At 41.2% G+C, this 19,477-nt stretch overlaps 1 protein-coding gene across 2 annotated transcripts in view; it reads left to right on the top strand.

The window, feature by feature from the left end:
* Positions 1 to 18,866, top strand: part of ARHGEF39 (Rho guanine nucleotide exchange factor 39) — a gene marked incomplete at its 5' end in the record, with an annotated part of 69,683 nt that extends 50,817 nt beyond the window's left edge. For both annotated transcript variants that reach the window (XM_040335779.1, XM_040335778.1), the window contains 3 exon segments: positions 11,401 to 11,512; positions 13,805 to 13,875; positions 18,585 to 18,866. In XM_040335779.1, the coding sequence (XP_040191713.1) occupies positions 11,401 to 11,512; positions 13,805 to 13,875; positions 18,585 to 18,657 (256 nt within the window).
* Between the last annotated feature and the right edge of the window lie 611 nt (positions 18,867 to 19,477).

The raw sequence follows: 19,477 nt of genomic DNA, 5'->3' as shown, positions 1-19,477 counted from the left end.
ATAGAGAGGAGTATTATTATATAGAGAGGAGTATTATTATAGAGAGGAGTATTATTATATAGAGAGGAGTATTATTATAGAGAGAGGAGTATTATTATATAGAGAGGAGTATTATTATAGAGAGAGGAGTATTATTATAGAGAGAGGAGTATTATTATATAGAGAGGAGTATTATTATATAGAGAGGAGTATTATTATATAGAGAGGAGTATTATTATATAGAGAGGAGTATTATTATAGAGAGGAGTATTATTATATAGAGAGGAGTATTATTATAGAGAGAGGAGTATTATTATAGAGAGAGGAGTATTATTATATAGAGAGGAGTATTATTATATAGAGAGGAGTATTATTATAGAGAGGAGTGTTATTATAGAGAGGAGTATTATTATATAGAGAGGAGTATTATTATAGAGAGGAGTATTATTATATAGAGAGGAGTATTATTATATAGAGAGGAGTATTATTATATAGAGAGGAGTGTTATTATAGAGAGAGGAGTATTATTATAGAGAGGAGTGTTATTATATAGAGAGGAGTATTATTATAGAGAGGAGTATTATTATATAGAGAGGAGTATTATTATATAGAGAGGAGTATTATTATAGAGAGGAGTATTATTATATAGAGAGGAGTATTATTATAGAGAGGAGTATTATTATATAGAGAGGAGTATTATTATATAGAGAGGAGTATTATTATAGAGAGGAGTATTATTATATAGAGAGGAGTATTATTATAGAGAGAGGAGTATTATTATATAGAGAGGAGTATTATTATAGAGAGAGGAGTATTATTATAGAGAGAGGAGTATTATTATAGAGAGAGGAGTATTATTATAGAGAGGAGTATTATTATATAGAGAGGAGTATTATTATAGAGAGAGGAGTATTATTATATAGAGAGGAGTATTATTATATAGAGAGGAGTATTATTATAGAGAGAGGAGTATTATTATAGAGAGGAGTATTATTATATAGAGAGGAGTATTATTATAGAGAGGAGTATTATTATATAGAGAGGAGTATTATTATATAGAGAGGAGTATTATTATATAGAGAGGAGTATTATTATAGAGAGGAGTATTATTATATAGAGAGGAGTATTATTATAGAGAGAGGAGTATTATTATAGAGAGAGGAGTATTATTATATAGAGAGGAGTATTATTATATAGAGAGGAGTATTATTATAGAGAGGAGTATTATTATATAGAGAGGAGTATTATTATATAGAGAGGAGTATTATTATATAGAGAGGAGTATTATTATATAGAGAGGAGTGTTATTATAGAGAGGAGTATTATTATAGAGAGAGGAGTATTATTATAGAGAGAGGAGTATTATTATAGAGAGAGGAGTATTATTATAGAGAGAGGAGTATTATTATAGAGAGGAGTATTATTATAGAGAGAGGAGTATTATTATAGAGAGAGGAGTATTATTATATAGAGAGGAGTATTATTATAGAGAGAGGAGTATTATTATAGAGAGAGGAGTATTATTATAGAGAGAGGAGTATTATTATAGAGAGGAGTATTATTATATAGAGAGGAGTATTATTATATAGAGAGGAGTATTATTATATAGAGAGGAGTATTATTATAGAGAGGAGTATTATTATATAGAGAGGAGTATTATTATAGAGAGAGGAGTATTATTATATAGAGAGGAGTATTATTATATAGAGAGGAGTGTTATTATATAGAGAGGAGTATTATTATATAGAGAGGAGTATTATTATAGAGAGAGGAGTATTATTATATAGAGAGGAGTATTATTATATAGAGAGGAGTATTATTATATAGAGAGGAGTATTATTATAGAGAGGAGTATTATTATATAGAGAGGAGTATTATTATATAGAGAGGAGTATTATTATATAGAGAGGAGTATTATTATAGAGAGGAGTATTATTATAGAGAGAGGAGTATTATTATATAGAGAGGAGTATTATTATAGAGAGGAGTATTATTATAGAGAGAGGAGTATTATTATATAGAGAGGAGTATTATTATATAGAGAGGAGTGTTATTATAGAGAGAGGAGTATTATTATAGAGAGGAGTATTATTATAGAGAGGAGTATTATTATATAGAGAGGAGTATTATTATATAGAGAGGAGTATTATTATATAGAGAGGAGTGTTATTATATAGAGAGGAGTATTATTATAGAGAGGAGTATTATTATATAGAGAGGAGTATTATTATATAGAGAGGAGTATTATTATAGAGAGGAGTATTATTATATAGAGAGGAGTATTATTATATAGAGAGGAGTATTATTATAGAGAGGAGTATTATTATATAGAGAGGAGTATTATTATATAGAGAGGAGTATTATTATATAGAGAGGAGTATTATTATAGAGAGGAGTATTATTATATAGAGAGGAGTATTATTATAGAGAGAGGAGTATTATTATATAGAGAGGAGTATTATTATATAGAGAGGAGTGTTATTATAGAGAGAGGAATATTATTATATAGAGAGGAGTATTATTATAGAGAGGAGTATTATTATATAGAGAGGAGTGTTATTATAGAGAGGAGTATTATTATAGAGAGGAGTATTATTATATAGAGAGGAGTATTATTATATAGAGAGGAGTATTATTATATAGAGAGGAGTATTATTATATAGAGAGGAGTATTATTATAGAGAGGAGTGTTATTATAGAGAGAGGAGTATTATTATAGAGAGGAGTATTATTATAGAGAGGAGTATTATTATATAGAGAGGAGTATTATTATAGAGAGGAGTATTATTATATAGAGAGGAGTGTTATTATAGAGAGGAGTATTATTATAGAGAGGAGTATTATTATATAGAGAGGAGTATTATTATATAGAGAGGAGTATTATTATATAGAGAGGAGTATTATTATATAGAGAGGAGTATTATTATAGAGAGGAGTGTTATTATAGAGAGAGGAGTATTATTATAGAGAGGAGTATTATTATATAGAGAGGAGTATTATTATATAGAGAGGAGTATTATTATAGAGAGGAGTGTTATTATATAGAGAGGAGTATTATTATATAGAGAGGAGTATTATTATAGAGAGGAGTATTATTATATAGAGAGGAGTATTATTATATAGAGAGGAGTATTATTATATAGAGAGGAGTATTATTATAGAGAGGAGTATTATTATAGAGAGGAGTATTATTATATAGAGAGGAGTATTATTATAGAGAGAGGAGTATTATTATATAGAGAGGAGTATTATTATATAGAGAGGAGTGTTATTATATAGAGAGGAGTATTATTATATATAGAGGAGTATTATTATATAGAGAGGAGTATTATTATAGAGAGGAGTATTATTATATAGAGAGGAGTATTATTATAGAGAGAGGAGTATTATTATATAGAGAGGAGTATTATTATATAGAGAGGAGTATTATTATATAGAGAGGAGTATTATTATATAGAGAGGAGTATTATTATAGAGAGGAGTATTATTATATAGAGAGGAGTGTTATTATAGAGAGAGGAGTATTATTATATAGAGAGGAGTATTATTATAGAGAGGAGTATTATTATATAGAGAGGAGTGTTATTATAGAGAGGAGTATTATTATAGAGAGGAGTATTATTATATAGAGAGGAGTGTTATTATATAGAGAGGAGTATTATTATATAGAGAGGAGTGTTATTATAGAGAGAGGAGTATTATTATAGAGAGGAGTATTATTATAGAGAGGAGTATTATTATATAGAGAGGAGTATTATTATAGAGAGGAGTATTATTATATAGAGAGGAGTGTTATTATAGAGAGGAGTATTATTATAGAGAGGAGTATTATTATATAGAGAGGAGTATTATTATATAGAGAGGAGTATTATTATATAGAGAGGAGTATTATTATATAGAGAGGAGTATTATTATATAGAGAGGAGTATTATTATATAGAGAGGAGTATTATTATATAGAGAGGAGTATTATTATAGAGAGGAGTATTATTATATAGAGAGGAGTATTATTATAGAGAGAGGAGTATTATTATATAGAGAGGAGTATTATTATATAGAGAGGAGTGTTATTATAGAGAGAGGAGTATTATTATATAGAGAGGAGTATTATTATAGAGAGGAGTATTATTATATAGAGAGGAGTGTTATTATAGAGAGGAGTATTATTATAGAGAGGAGTATTATTATATAGAGAGGAGTATTATTATATAGAGAGGAGTATTATTATATAGAGAGGAGTATTATTATATAGAGAGGAGTATTATTATAGAGAGGAGTGTTATTATAGAGAGAGGAGTATTATTATAGAGAGGAGTATTATTATAGAGAGGAGTATTATTATATAGAGAGGAGTGTTATTATAGAGAGGAGTATTATTATAGAGAGGAGTATTATTATATAGAGAGGAGTATTATTATATAGAGAGGAGTATTATTATATAGAGAGGAGTATTATTATATAGAGAGGAGTATTATTATAGAGAGGAGTGTTATTATAGAGAGAGGAGTATTATTATAGAGAGGAGTATTATTATATAGAGAGGAGTATTATTATATAGAGAGGAGTATTATTATAGAGAGGAGTGTTATTATATAGAGAGGAGTATTATTATATAGAGAGGAGTATTATTATAGAGAGGAGTATTATTATATAGAGAGGAGTATTATTATATAGAGAGGAGTATTATTATATAGAGAGGAGTATTATTATAGAGAGGAGTATTATTATAGAGAGGAGTATTATTATATAGAGAGGAGTATTATTATATAGAGAGGAGTATTATTATAGAGAGAGGAGTATTATTATATAGAGAGGAGTATTATTATATAGAGAGGAGTGTTATTATATAGAGAGGAGTATTATTATATAGAGAGGAGTATTATTATAGAGAGGAGTATTATTATATAGAGAGGAGTATTATTATAGAGAGAGGAGTATTATTATATAGAGAGGAGTATTATTATTATAGAGAGGAGTATTATTATATAGAGAGGAGTATTATTATATAGAGAGGAGTATTATTATAGAGAGAGGAGTATTATTATATAGAGAGGAGTATTATTATATAGAGAGGAGTATTATTATAGAGAGAGGAGTATTATTATATAGAGAGGAGTATTATTATATAGAGAGGAGTGTTATTATATAGAGAGGAGTATTATTATATATAGAGGAGTATTATTATATAGAGAGGAGTATTATTATAGAGAGGAGTATTATTATAGAGAGAGGAGTATTATTATAGAGAGAGGAGTATTATTATATAGAGAGGAGTATTATTATATAGAGAGGAGTATTATTATATAGAGAGGAGTATTATTATATAGAGAGGAGTATTATTATATAGAGAGGAGTATTATTATAGAGAGAGGAGTATTATTATATAGAGAGGAGTATTATTATATAGAGAGGAGTATTATTATAGAGAGAGGAGTATTATTATATAGAGAGGAGTATTATTATATAGAGAGGAGTGTTATTATATAGAGAGGAGTATTATTATATATAGAGGAGTATTATTATATAGAGAGGAGTATTATTATAGAGAGGAGTATTATTATAGAGAGAGGAGTATTATTATAGAGAGAGGAGTATTATTATATAGAGAGGAGTATTATTATATAGAGAGGAGTGTTATTATATAGAGAGGAGTATTATTATATAGAGAGGAGTATTATTATAGAGAGGAGTATTATTATATAGAGAGGAGTATTATTATAGAGAGGAGTGTTATTATAGAGAGAGGAGTATTATTATATAGAGAGGAGTATTATTATATAGAGAGGAGTATTATTATAGAGAGGAGTATTATTATATAGAGAGGAGTATTATTATAGAGATGAGTATTATTATATAGAGAGGAGTATTATTATATAGAGAGGAGTGTTATTATATAGAGAGGAGTATTATTATATAGAGAGGAGTATTATTATATAGAGAGGAGTATTATTATATAGAGAGGAGTATTATTATAGAGAGGAGTATTATTATATAGAGAGGAGTATTATTATAGAGAGGAGTATTATTATAGAGAGGAGTATTATTATAGAGAGGACTATTATTATATAGAGAGGAGTGTTATTATATAGAGAGGAGTATTATTATATAGAGAGGAGTATTATTATAGAGAGAGGAGTATTATTATAGAGAGAGGAGTATTATTATAGAGAGAGGAGTATTATTATATAGAGAGGAGTATTATTATATAGAGAGGAGTGTTATTATATAGAGAGGAGTGTTATTATATAGAGAGGAGTATTATTATAGAGAGGAGTATTATTATATAGAGAGGAGTATTATTATATAGAGAGGAGTATTATTATATAGAGAGGAGTATTATTATAGAGAGGAGTATTATTATATAGAGAGGAGTATTATTATATAGAGAGGAGTATTATTATAGAGAGGAGTATTATTATATAGAGAGGAGTATTATTATATAGAGAGGAGTATTATTATATAGAGAGGAGTATTATTATAGAGAGGAGTATTATTATAGAGAGGAGTATTATTATATAGAGAGGAGTATTATTATAGAGAGGAGTATTATTATATAGAGAGGAGTATTATTATATAGAGAGGAGTATTATTATATAGAGAGGAGTATTATTATATAGAGAGGAGTATTATTATAGAGAGGAGTATTATTATATAGAGAGGAGTGTTATTATATAGAGAGGAGTATTATTATATAGAGAGGAGTATTATTATATAGAGAGGAGTATTATTATAGAGAGGAGTATTATTATATAGAGAGGAGTATTATTATATAGAGAGGAGTATTATTATAGAGAGGAGTATTATTATATAGAGAGGAGTATTATTATATAGAGAGGAGTATTATTATATAGAGAGGAGTATTATTATATAGAGAGGAGTGTTATTATATAGAGAGGAGTATTATTATAGAGAGGAGTATTATTATATAGAGAGGAGTATTATTATATAGAGAGGAGTGTTATTATATAGAGAGGAGTATTATTATATAGAGAGGAGTATTATTATAGAGAGAGGAGTGTTATTATATAGAGAGGAGTGTTATTATTATATAGAGAGGAGTATTATTATATAGAGAGGAGTATTATTATAGAGAGGAGTATTATTATATAGAGAGGAGTGTTATTATATAGAGAGGAGTATTATTATATAGAGATGAGTATTATTATATAGAGATGAGTATTATTATATAGAGATGAGTATTATTATATAGAGAGGAGTATTATTATAGAGAGAGGAGTATTATTATATAGAGAGGAGTATTATTATATAGAGAGGAGTATTATTATAGAGAGGAGTATTATTATATAGAGATGAGTATTATTATATAGAGATGAGTATTATTATATAGAGATGAGTATTATTATTATATAGAGAGGAGTATTATTATAGAGAGAGGAGTATTATTATATAGAGAGGAGTATTATTATATAGAGAGGAGTATTATTATAGAGAGAGGAGTGTTATTATATAGAGAGGAGTATTATTATATAGAGATGAGTATTATTATATAGAGATGAGTATTATTATTATATAGAGAGGAGTATTATTATAGAGAGAGGAGTATTATTATATAGAGAGGAGTATTATTATATAGAGAGGAGTATTATTATAGAGATGAGTATTATTATATAGAGATGAGTATTATTATATAGAGAGGAGTATTATTATAGAGAGAGGAGTATTATTATATAGAGAGGAGTATTATTATATAGAGAGGAGTATTATTATAGAGAGGAGTGTTATTATATAGAGAGGAGTGTTATTATATAGAGAGGAGTATTATTATAGAGAGGAGTATTATTATAGAGAGGAGTATTATTATAGAGAGGAGTATTATTATATAGAGAGGAGTGTTATTATATAGAGAGGAGTATTATTATATAGAGAGGAGTGTTATTATATAGAGAGGAGTATTATTATAGAGAGAGGAGTGTTATTATAGAGAGGAGTATTATTATATAGAGAGGAGTATTATTATAGAGAGGAGTATTATTATATAGAGAGGAGTATTATTATATAGAGAGGAGTATTATTATATAGAGAGGAGTATTTCCATGGTGATGTCTGCTGTCAGCAGGGGGGTCTCAGCCTGGACTTGTATATTATATAGTATTATTACCCCGGTGATGTCATAGGGGATGTAGAGTGATGTCATAGGGGATGTAGACTGATGTCATAGGGGATGTAGAGTGATGTCATAGGGGATGTAGACTGATGTCATAGGGGATGTAGAGTGGTGTCATAGGGGATGTAGAGTGATGTCATAGGGGATGTAGAGTGATGTCATAGGGGATGTAGAGTGATGTCATAGGGGATGTAGAGTGATGTCATAGGGGATGTAGACTGATGTCATAGGGGATGTAGAGTGATGTCATAGGGGATGTAGAGTGATGTCATAGGGGATGTAGACTGATGTCATAGGGGATGTAGAGTGATGTCATAGGGGATGTAGAGTGATGTCATAGGGGATGTAGACTGATGTCATAGGGGATGTAGAGTGATGTCATAGGGGATGTAGAGTGATGTCATAGGGGATGTAGAGTGATGTCATAGGGGATGTAGAGTGATGTCATAGGGGATGTAGAGTGATGTCATAGAGGACGTAGAGTGATGTCATAGGGGACGTAGAGTGATGTCATAGGGGATGTAGAGTGATGTCATAGGGGACGTAGAGTGATGTCATAGAGGACGTAGAGTGATGTCATAGGGGACGTAGAGTGATGTCATAGGGGATGTAGAGTGGTGTCATAGGGGATGTAGAGTGATGTCATAGGGGACGTAGAGTGATGTCATAGGGGATGTAGAGTGATGTCATAGGGGACGTAGAGTGATGTCATAGGGGATGTAGAGTGATGTCATAGGGGATGTAGAGTGATGTCATAGGGGATGTAGAGTGATGTCATAGGGGATGTAGAGTGATGTCATAGGGGACGTAGAGTGATGTCATAGGGGACGTAGAGTGATGTCATAGGGGATGTAGAGTGGTGTCATAGGGGATGTAGAGTGATGTCATAGGGGATATAGACTGATGTCATAGGGGATGTAGAGTGATGTCATAGGGTATGTAGAGTGGTGTCATAGGGGATGTAGAGTGATGTCATAGGGGATGTAGAGTGGTGTCATAGGGGACGTAGAGTGGTGTCATAGGGGACGTAGAGTGATGTCATAGGGGACGTAGAGTGATGTCATAGGGGATATAGACTGATGTCATAGGGGATGTAGAGTGATGTCATAGGGTATGTAGAGTGGTGTCATAGGGGATGTAGAGTGATGTCATAGGGGATGTAGAGTGATGTCATAGGGGATGTAGAGTGGTGTCATAGGGGATGTAGAGTGATGTCATAGGGGACGTAGAGTGATGTCATAGGGGATGTAGACTGATGTCATAGGGGATGTAGAGTGATGTCATAGGGGATGTAGAGTGATGTCATAGAGGATGTAGAGTGGTGTCATAGGGGATGTAGAGTGGTGTCATAGGGGATATAGACTGATGTCATAGGGGATGTAGAGTGATGTCATAGGGGACGTAGAGTGGTGTCATAGGGGATATAGACTGATGTCATAGGGGATGTAGAGTGATGTCATAGGGGACGTAGAGTGGTGTCATAGGGGATATAGACTGATGTCATAGGGGATGTAGAGTGATGTCATAGGGGATATAGACTGATGTCATAGGGGATGTAGAGTGATGTCATAGGGGATGTAGAGTGATGTCATAGGGGATGTAGAGTGATGTCCTAGAGGACGTAGAGTGATGTCATAGGGGATGTAGAGTGATGTCATAGGGGATGTAGACTGATGTCATAGGGGATGTAGAGTGATGTCATAGGGGATGTAGACTGATGTCATAGAGGATGTAGAGTGATGTCATAGGGGATGTAGACTGATGTCATAGGGGATGTAGAGTGATGTCATAGGGGATGTAGACTGATGTCATAGGGGATGTAGAGTGGTGTCATAGGGGATGTAGAGTGATGTCATAGGGGATGTAGAGTGATGTCATAGGGGATGTAGAGTGATGTCATAGGGGATGTAGAGTGATGTCATAGAGGATGTAGAGTGATGTCATAGGGGATGTAGACTGATGTCATAGGGGACGTAGAGTGATGTCATAGGGGATGTAGAGTGATGTCATAGGGGATGTAGAGTGGTGTCATAGGGGATGTAGACTGATGTCATAGGGGATGTAGAGTGATGTCATAGGGGATGTAGAGTGATGTCATAGGGGATGTAGAGTGATGTCATAGGGGACGTAGAGTGATGTCATAGGGGATGTAGACTGATGTCATAGGGGATGTAGAGTGATGTCATAGGGGATGTAGAGTGGTGTCATAGGGGATATAGACTGATGTCATAGGGGATGTAGAGTGATGTCATAGGGGATGTAGAGTGATGTCATAGGGGATGTAGAGTGGTGTCATAGGGGATGTAGACTGATGTCATAGGGGATGTAGAGTGATGTCATTAGTTATGTAGAGTGGTGTCATAGGGGATGTAGAGTGATGTCATAGGGGATGTAGAGTGGTGTCATAGGGGATGTAGAGTGATGTCATAGGGGATGTAGAGTGATGTCATAGAGGATGTAGACTGATGTCATAGGGGACGTAGTGATGTCATAGGGGACGCAGAGTGATGTCATAGGGGACGTAGAGTGATGTCATAGGGGATGTAGAGTGATGGGACACTATGAGATATACAGAAATCTGTCATTCATCTGGAAGGAGAAGTTGCGGTAGTTGGTCAGTCGGGGGATGGGCACATGGAGGGTGATACTCTCAGGTGTGGGGAGTTCCATGGAAGGGGGCATGTGACAGAAGCCACTATCACTGTGTGTTTTGGAAGGGACGGTGGGCCGGCCTCTTACCCACAGATTATGGGGCAGAAGAGACTGGAGCCCCGGGACAAGCTGGCATTGAGATAATGTAATGCTCCATCCCTTCTCCCCATCCCCCCTCTTGTTGCTGTGATTCCTCGTGTTGGGTCACAATGGTCTGGACTGGAGACGTCTCTCCGCAGGGGATGTGTATTCAGGGGCTGCCTGCTTATCATAATCCCTTTATGTTTATCTGTAGTCTGATTCAATGTACAAGTGTTCCATTCCCATTGGTTGTTCCTTGTCCCCTCCCCTCTATGACAAGGCTAAGGGGAGTGTCCCTAACTGTGTGTAAAAGTTGTGTGTCTTGTATTTAATAAACAGTTTTATGTTCTGCATGTTTAACACTCAACACCTGCGTGGCTTGTCTGGTGATTGAGGGGTTAAGGGCCGGTTATGGGGAGTGTGCCGGCTGCGGTGCGTTTGGAGGACAGGAGACGCGGGTCTGGCGGAGGTGCCCACCTGGGGTATCCGAGATCCGTCACACTGTAGATAGAGGAGTTGTGATTGGAGGAGGACGAGGCTTGATGGACAATGTTTGTCTCCTAGAAAACTCCGCTCAGAGGGAAGTGCTGATTCTGGAGGATCACAGAGTCACCCAACGATTCCCGAGGAGCCACCAAACACGTCGGGGCCACCGAGAGGTCCCAAGAGACGTCATGTAAGGAGAGAGATCTTTTCCTCTACTCCTCTGTTCCTCTATTCCTCTACTCCTCGATTCCTCTACTTCTCTATTCCTCGATTCCTCTACTCCTCGATTCCTCTACTCCTCTATTCCTCTACTCCTCTACTCCTCTATTCCTCTATTCCTCTACTCCTCGATTCCTCTACTCCTCGATTCCTCTACTACTCTACTCCTCTATTCCTCTACTCCTCTGTTCCTCTATTCCTCTATTCCTCTACTCCTCTATTCCTCTACTCCTCTATTCCTCTACTCCCCTACTCATCTATTCCCCTATTCCTCTACTCATCTACTCATCTACTCCTCTATTCCTCTATTCCTCTATTCCTCTATTCCTCTACTCCTCTACTTCTCTATTCCTCGATTCCTCTACTCCTCGATTCCTCTACTACTCTACTCATCTATTCCTCTACTCCTCTACTCCTCTATTCCTCTACTCCTCTGTTCCTCTATTCCTCTATTCCTCTACTCCTCTATTCCTCTACTCCTCTGTTCCTCTATTCCTCTACTCCTCTATTCCTCTACTCCTCTGTTCCTCTATTCCTCCATTCCTCTTTTCCTCTACTCCCCTACTCATCTATTCCTCTACTCCCCTATTCCTCTACTCATCTACTCATCTACTCCTCTATTCCTCTATTCCTCTACTCCTCTATTCCTCTACTCCTCTATTCCTCTACTCTATTCCTCTATTCCTCTATTCCTCTACTCCTCTATTCCTCTACTCCTCTGTTCCTCTATTCCTCTACTCCCCTACTCATCTATTCCTCTACTCCCCTACTCATCTATTCCTCTCTTCCTCTATTCCTCTACTCCCCTATTCCTCTACTCATCTACTCATCTACTCCTCTATTCCTCTACTCCTCTATTCCTCTACTCCTCTATTCCTCTACTCCTCTATTCCTCTATTCCTCTACTCCTCTATTCCTCTACTCCTCTGTTCCTCTATTCCTCTATTCCTCTTTTCCTCTATTCCTCTACTCCCCTACTCATCTATTCCTCTCTTCCTCTATTCCTCTACTCCCCTATTCCTCTACTCATCTACTCATCTACTCCTCTATTCCTCTACTCCTCTATTCCTCTATTCCTCTTTTCCTCTCTTCCTCTACTCCTCTATTCCTCTACTCCTCTATTCCTCTACTCATCTATTCCTCTATTCCTCTTTTCCTCTATTCCTCTACTCCTCTATTCCTCTACTCCTCTATTCCTCTACTCCTCTATTCCTCTTTTCCTCTATTCCTCTACTCATCTATTCCTCTACTCCTCTGTTCATCTATTCCTTTACTCCTCTATTCCTCTACTCCTCTATTCCTCTATTCCTCTACTCCTCTATTCCTCTTTTCCTCTATTCCTCTACTCATCTATTCCTCTACTCCTCTGTTCATCTATTCCTCTACTCCTCTATTCCTCTATTCCTCTACTCATCTATTCATTGAATATACAGCTTCATAACTAAGCTCCATTTCATGCTGAATAAACTCAATTATTAACCACCGGAAGGATTTGTCCTCTTAATGGCCGGGGCCATTTTTTGCGATTTGGCACTGCGTCGCTTTGACTGACAATTGCGCGGTCGTGCGACGCTGTACCCGAATAAAAGTGACGTCCTTTTTCCCCACAAATAGAGCTTTCTTTTGGTGGTATTTGATCCATTCTGCGGTTTTTATTTTTTGCGCTATAAACAAAAATAAAGCGACAATTCTGAAAAACAAAACAATATTTTTATCTTTTTGCTCCAATAAAAATTCGTCCTCAGTTTAGGGCGATATTTATTTCTATTCTTCTTCTACATGTTGTGGGGGAAATAAAATGGCCGTCCGCGTTTATTGATTGGTTATAAAAGTTTTCTTGTCTACAAAATAGGGGAAAGATTTCTGATTTTATTTTACTAGTAATGGCGGCGATCTGCGATTTTTAGCGGGACTGCGACATTGCGGCGGGCAGATCGGACACTTTTGACACATTTTTGGGATCATTCACATTAATACAGCGATCAGAGCTATAAAATGCACTGATTACTGTATAAATGTGACTGGCAGGGAAGGGGTTACCACTAGGGGTTCAATGTGTTCCCTGGGAGGTGTTCTAACTGTGGGGGGAGGGGACTGACTGGAGGAGGAGGCAGATCGCTGTTCCTGATCACTCTCCTCTCCTGTCAGAACGGGGATCTGTCTTGTTTACATTGATAGATCCCCATTCTGGCTCTCTGTGGAGCGATCGCCGGCGCACATCACGGCCACGCCCATCAATTTTACAAATGTGTTCCCTGTACAGGTCACCGTGCTGAGAGAAGATTCCGGAGATCCAGAAGAAGCAACACGGAAGAGAATGAGAGTCACCGATCCGTATGTACATCCTTCGTATCTGCCCCTCCCCCACAAGGTCAGGGCCCCTCCCACACAAGGTCAGCTACATTTATCAGGGCCCCTCCCCCACAAGGTCAGGGCCCCTCCCCCACAAGGTCAGGGCCCCTCCCCCACAAGGTCAGGGCCCCTCCCCCACAAGGTCAGGGCCCCTCCCACACAAGGTCAGGGCCCCTCCCCCACAAGGTCAGGGCCCCTCCCACACAAGGTCAGCTACATTTATCAGGGCCCCTCCCCCACAAGGTCAGGGCCCCTCCCCCACAAGGTCAGGGCCCCTCCCCCACAAGGTCAGCTACATTTATCAGGGCCCCTCCCCCACAAGGTCAGGGCCCCTCCCCCACAAGGTCAGGGCCCCTCCCCCACAAGGTCAGGGCCCCTCCCACACAAGGTCAGCTACATTATCAGGGCCCCTCCCCCACAAGGTCAGGGACCCTCCCCCACAAGGTCAGCTACATTTATCAGGGCCCCTCCCCCACAAGGTCAGCTACATTATCAGGGCCCCTCCCCCACAAGGTCAGGGACCCTCCCCCACAAGGTCAGCTACATTATCAGGGCCCCTCCCCCACAAGGTCAACTACATTATCAGGGCCCCTCCCCCACATGGTCAGGGACCCTCCCCCACAAGGGCAGCTACATTATCAGGGCCCCTCCCCCACAAGGTCAGCTACATTTATCATGGACCCTCCCCCACAAGGTCAGCTACATTATCAGGGCCCCTCCCCCACAAGGTCAGCTACATTTATCATGGACCCTCCCCCACAAGATCAGCTACATTTATCAGGGCCCCTCCCCCACTAGGTCAGTCAGATTGAGGGGGAGACCCCACATCTACTGCTTTGGCTAACTGTTGGGGAGGGAGGGGGACCGCCGCCTCTCCTGGACTGCGGAGCTGCTGCTGAGGAGATGAGCCGGTTGTTCCTTCTCTCTAACCCTCATCCAGCTTCTGGGACGACATTTCTCTAGGAACCGTCCCCCAGATTTCACTGCCGCTGGGGGAGGAGCCGGCCTCTCCATCTCCCGAGTCCCTACACTGCCGCTGGGGGGAGGAGCCGGCCGCTCCATCTCCCGAGTCCCTACACTGCCGCTGGGGGGAGGAGCCGGCCGCTCCATCTCCCGAGTCCCTACACTGCCACTGGGGGAGGAGCCGGCCGCTCCATCTCCCGAGTCCCTACACTGCCACTGGGGGAGGAGCCGGCCGCTCCATCTCCCGAGTCCCTACACTGCCACTGGGGGAGGAGCCGGCCACTCCATCTCCCGAGTCCCTACACTGCCGCTGGGGGAGGAGCCGGCCGCTCCTCGCAATCCTCCCCTCGGCCTCCCACTGTTCTGAGTAATCTGTCTTTCTCCCATTGGGTGTCTCCTAGGTGTGAATTCCCATTGAGTCACCTATTGTTCCCGTCTGTCTGCCAGTCCTCCTGATGGGATCTTGTGATGTTTGGGGTAATATTCCGTTTTATGGTTCATGTGGCGACCGACCTACTTTTCTGTTCAATCCTATCTGTATTCGATGTTTGGGGTAACAGGTCCGACAGAAGACGGGTTCCTCCATCCGCGCAGAGACGGGTTCCTCCATCCGCGCAGAGACGGGTTCCTCCATCCGCGCAGAGACGGGTTCCTCCATCCGCGCAGAGACGGGTTCCTCCATCCGCGCAGAGATGGGTTCCTCCATCCGGGCAGAGACGGGTTTCTTCTGTCGGGCCCCAGGCCACCATAGCCAAAGTCTTCTGTCGGGCCCCAGGCCACCATAGCCAAAGTCTTCTGTCGGACCCCAGGCCACCATAGCCAAAGTCTTCTTTTGGATCCCAGGCCACCATAGCCAAAGTCTTCTTTCGGATCCCAGGCCACCATAGCCAAAGTCTTCTTTCGGACCCCAGGCCACCATAGCCAAAGTCTTCTGTCGGGCCCCAGGCCACCATAGAAAAAGTCTTCTTTCGGACCCCAGGCCACCATAGCCAAAGTCTTCTGTCGGACCCCAGGCCACCATAGCCAAAGTCTTCTGTCGGGCCCCAGGCCACCTTAGCCAAAGTCTTCTGTCGGGCCCCAGGCCACCATAGCCAAAGTCTTCTTTCAAACCCCAGGCCACCATAGCCAAAGTCTTCTGTCGGGCCCCAGGCCACCATAGCCAAAGTCTTCTTTCGGACCCCAGGCCACCATAGCCAAAGTCTTCTGTCGGGCCCCAGGCCACCATAGAAAAAGTCTTCTTTCGGACCCCAGGCCACCATAGCCAAAGTCTTCTGTCGGACCCCAGGCCACCATAGCCAAAGTCTTCTGTCGGGCCCCAGGCCACCTTAGCCAAAGTCTTCTGTCGGGCCCCAGGCCACCATAGCCAAAGTCTTCTTTCGGACCCCAGGCCACCATAGCCAAAGTCTTCTGTCGGGCCCCAGGCCACCATAGCCAAAGTCTTTTGTCGGGCCCCAGGCCACCTTAGCCAAAGTCTTCTTTCGGACCCCAGGCCACCATAGCCAAAGTCTTCTGTCGGACCCCAGGCCACCATAGCCAAAGTCTTCTGTCGGACCCCAGGCCACCATAGCCAAAGTCTTCTTTCGGATCCCAGGCCACCATAGCCAAAGTCTTCTTTCGGACCCCAGGCCACCATAGCCAAAGTCTTCTTTCGGACCCCAGGCCACCATAGCCAAAGTCTTCTTTCGGACCCCAGGCCACCATAGCCAAAGTCTTCTGTCGGGCCCCAGGCCACCATAGCCAAAGTCTTCTGTCGGGCCCCAGGCCACCATAGCCAAAGTCTTTTGTCGGGCCCCAGGCCACCTTAGCCAAAGTCTTCTTTCGGACCCCAGGCCACCATAGCCAAAGTCTTCTGTCGGGCCCCAGGCCACCATAGCCAAAGTCTTCTGTCGGGCCCCAGGCCACCATAGCCAAAGTCTTCTGTCGGGCCCCAGGCCACCATAGCCAAAGTCTTCTTTCGGACCCCAGGCCACCATAGCCAAAGTGTTCTGTCGGGCCCCAGGCCACCATAGCCAAAGTCTTCTGTCGGGCCCCAGGTCACCATAGCCAAAGTCTTCTGTCGGGCCCCAGGCCACCATAGCCAAAGTCTTCTGTCGGGCCCCAGGTCACCATAGCCAAAGTCTTCTGTCGGGCCCCAGGCCACCATAGCCAAAGTCTTTTTTCGGGCCCCAGGCCACCATAGCCAAAGTCTTCTGTCGGACCCCAGGCCACCATAGCCAAAGTCTTCTGTCGGGCCCCAGGCCACCTTAGCCAAAGTCTTCTGTCGGGCCCCAGGCCACCATAGCCAAAGTCTTCTTTCGGACCCCAGGCCACCATAGCCAAAGTCTTCTGTCGGGCCCCAGGCCACCATAGCCAAAGTCTTCTTTCGGACCCCAGGCCACCATAGCCAAAGTCTTCTGTCGGGCCCCAGGTCACCATAGCCAAAGTCTTCTGTCGGGCCCCAGGCCACCATAGCCAAAGTCTTCTGTCGGACCTGTTACCCCAAACATCGAACACAGATAGGATTGAACAGAAAAGTAGGTCGGTCGCCACATGAACCATAAAACGGAATATTACCCCAAACATCACAAGATCCCATCAGGAGGACTGGCAGACAGACGGGAACAATAGGTGACTCAATGGGAATTCACACCTAGGAGGCACCCAATGGGAGAAAGACAGATTACTCAGAACAGTGGGAGGCCGAGGGGAGGAATATCGGGGGAGGGTCAGGGATTATTGGGGGAGGGTCAGTGATTATCGGGGGATGGTCAGGGATGATTGGGGGATGGTAAGTTTTGACATCGGGGGATGGTCAGGGATTATCGGGGGATGGTCAGGGGTTATCGGGGGATGATAAGTGTTGACATCGGGGGATGGTCAGGGTTGATATTAGACAATGGTCAGGGATTATTGGGGGATGGTAAGTGTTGATATCGGGGGATGGTCAGGGATTATTGGGGGATGGTCAGGGATTATCGGGGGATGGTAAGTGTTAATATTGGGGGATGGTCAGGGATTATCGGGGGATGGTAAGTGTTGACATCGGGGGATGGTCAGGGATTATTGGGGGATGGTCAGGGATTATTGGGGGATGGTAAGTGTTGACATCGGGGGATGGTCAGGGATTATTGGGGGATGGTCAGGGATTATAGGGGGATGGTAAGTGTTGACATTGGGGGATGGTCAGGGATTATTGGGGGATGGTAAGTTTTGACATCGGGGGATGGTCAGTGATTATCGGGGGATGGTCAGGGTTGACATCGGGGGATGGTCAGTGATTATCGGGGGATGGTCAGGGATGATTGGGGGATGGTAAGTGTTTGACATCGGGGGATGGTCAGTGATTATCGGGGGATGGTCAGTGATGATCGGGGGATGGTCAGTGATTATCGGGGGATGGTCAGGGATTATTGGGGGATGGTCAGGGATTATCGGGGGATGGTCAGGGATTATCGGGGGATGGTCAGGGATTATTGGGGGATGGTCAGGGATTATCGGGGGATGGTCAGTGATTATCGGGGGATGGTCAGGGTTGATATTGGCCGATGGTTGGGGATTATCGGGGGATGGTCAGGGTTGATATCGGGGGATGGTCAGTGATTATCGGGGGATGGTCAGGGTTGATATTGGCCGATGGTTGGGGTGGCTCACAGGTGGAGATCTGCCCTTTATTTGATTGGGTCGTAGTTCTCCTTGGTCGGGGCTCCCAATGAAAATGTCTCTTTCATGAGTTCTCATTGACTTTTTAGAGTTGAAGAAAAGAAGTCGGAGCCGCAATCACAGGCCGATAATGGAGCCGGGTGGAGATGTGTCGTTCTATGACCTGCCGGCAGAGCAATGTTGGGTGGAATGCCGTATTCTCCACAGTGAAGATCTGCTCACACCTGGGACTGTCCCCCGGGGGGCGCTGTTACTCTTCTGTGATTGGACGCTGGGTGTATATAAATGACGGCTGTATCTAGTGCTGATTGGGTCCCTTGTGGTGGATCTTTTATCTGTAAAATATTATAATAAAATTCTGTCAGACATTTCGGGGTCTTTGTTTTCTCTTCCTTTCATGGACGGACACGGCCTTAATCTTAACATAGTGGGAAATAGCCCATCTGTAGGAGTGACTGGGCAGAAACTTGAAAGCCGAACCGCCCCGCCCAGGGTGCGGTCCTACTGGCTATATCCTCTCAGCCTGCAGCAAGCAGGTCAGTTTTTTCTGCCTAGTCTAGGAGAAGACATGGCTCTCTTCAGGCCCAGGGTGCGGTCCTACTGACTATATCCTCTCAGCCTGCAGCAAGCAGGTCAGTTTTTTCTGCCTAGTCTAGGAGAAGACATGGCTCTCTTGAGGCCCAGGGTGCGGTCCTACTGACTATATCCTCTCAGCCTGCACCAAGCAGGTCAGTTTTTTTTCTGCCTAGTCTAGGAGAAGACATGGCTCCCTTCAGGCCCAGGGTGCGGTCCTACTGACTATATCCTCTCAGCCTGCACCAAGCCGTTCAGTTTTTTTCTGCCTAGTCTAGGAGAAGACATGGCTCTCTTCAGGCCCAGGGTGCGGTCCTACTGGCTATATCCTCTCAGCCTGCACCAAGCAGGTCAGCTTTTTCTGCCTAGTCTAGGAGAAGACATGGCTCCCTTCAGGCCCAGGGTGCGG

Source organism: Rana temporaria, chromosome 1 (genome assembly GCF_905171775.1).
Source record: "Rana temporaria chromosome 1, aRanTem1.1, whole genome shotgun sequence".
NCBI lineage: Eukaryota > Metazoa > Chordata > Amphibia > Anura > Ranidae > Rana > Rana temporaria.
Note: the sequence above shows the minus strand (reverse complement) of the source record. Positions and strands in the feature narration are given on the sequence as shown.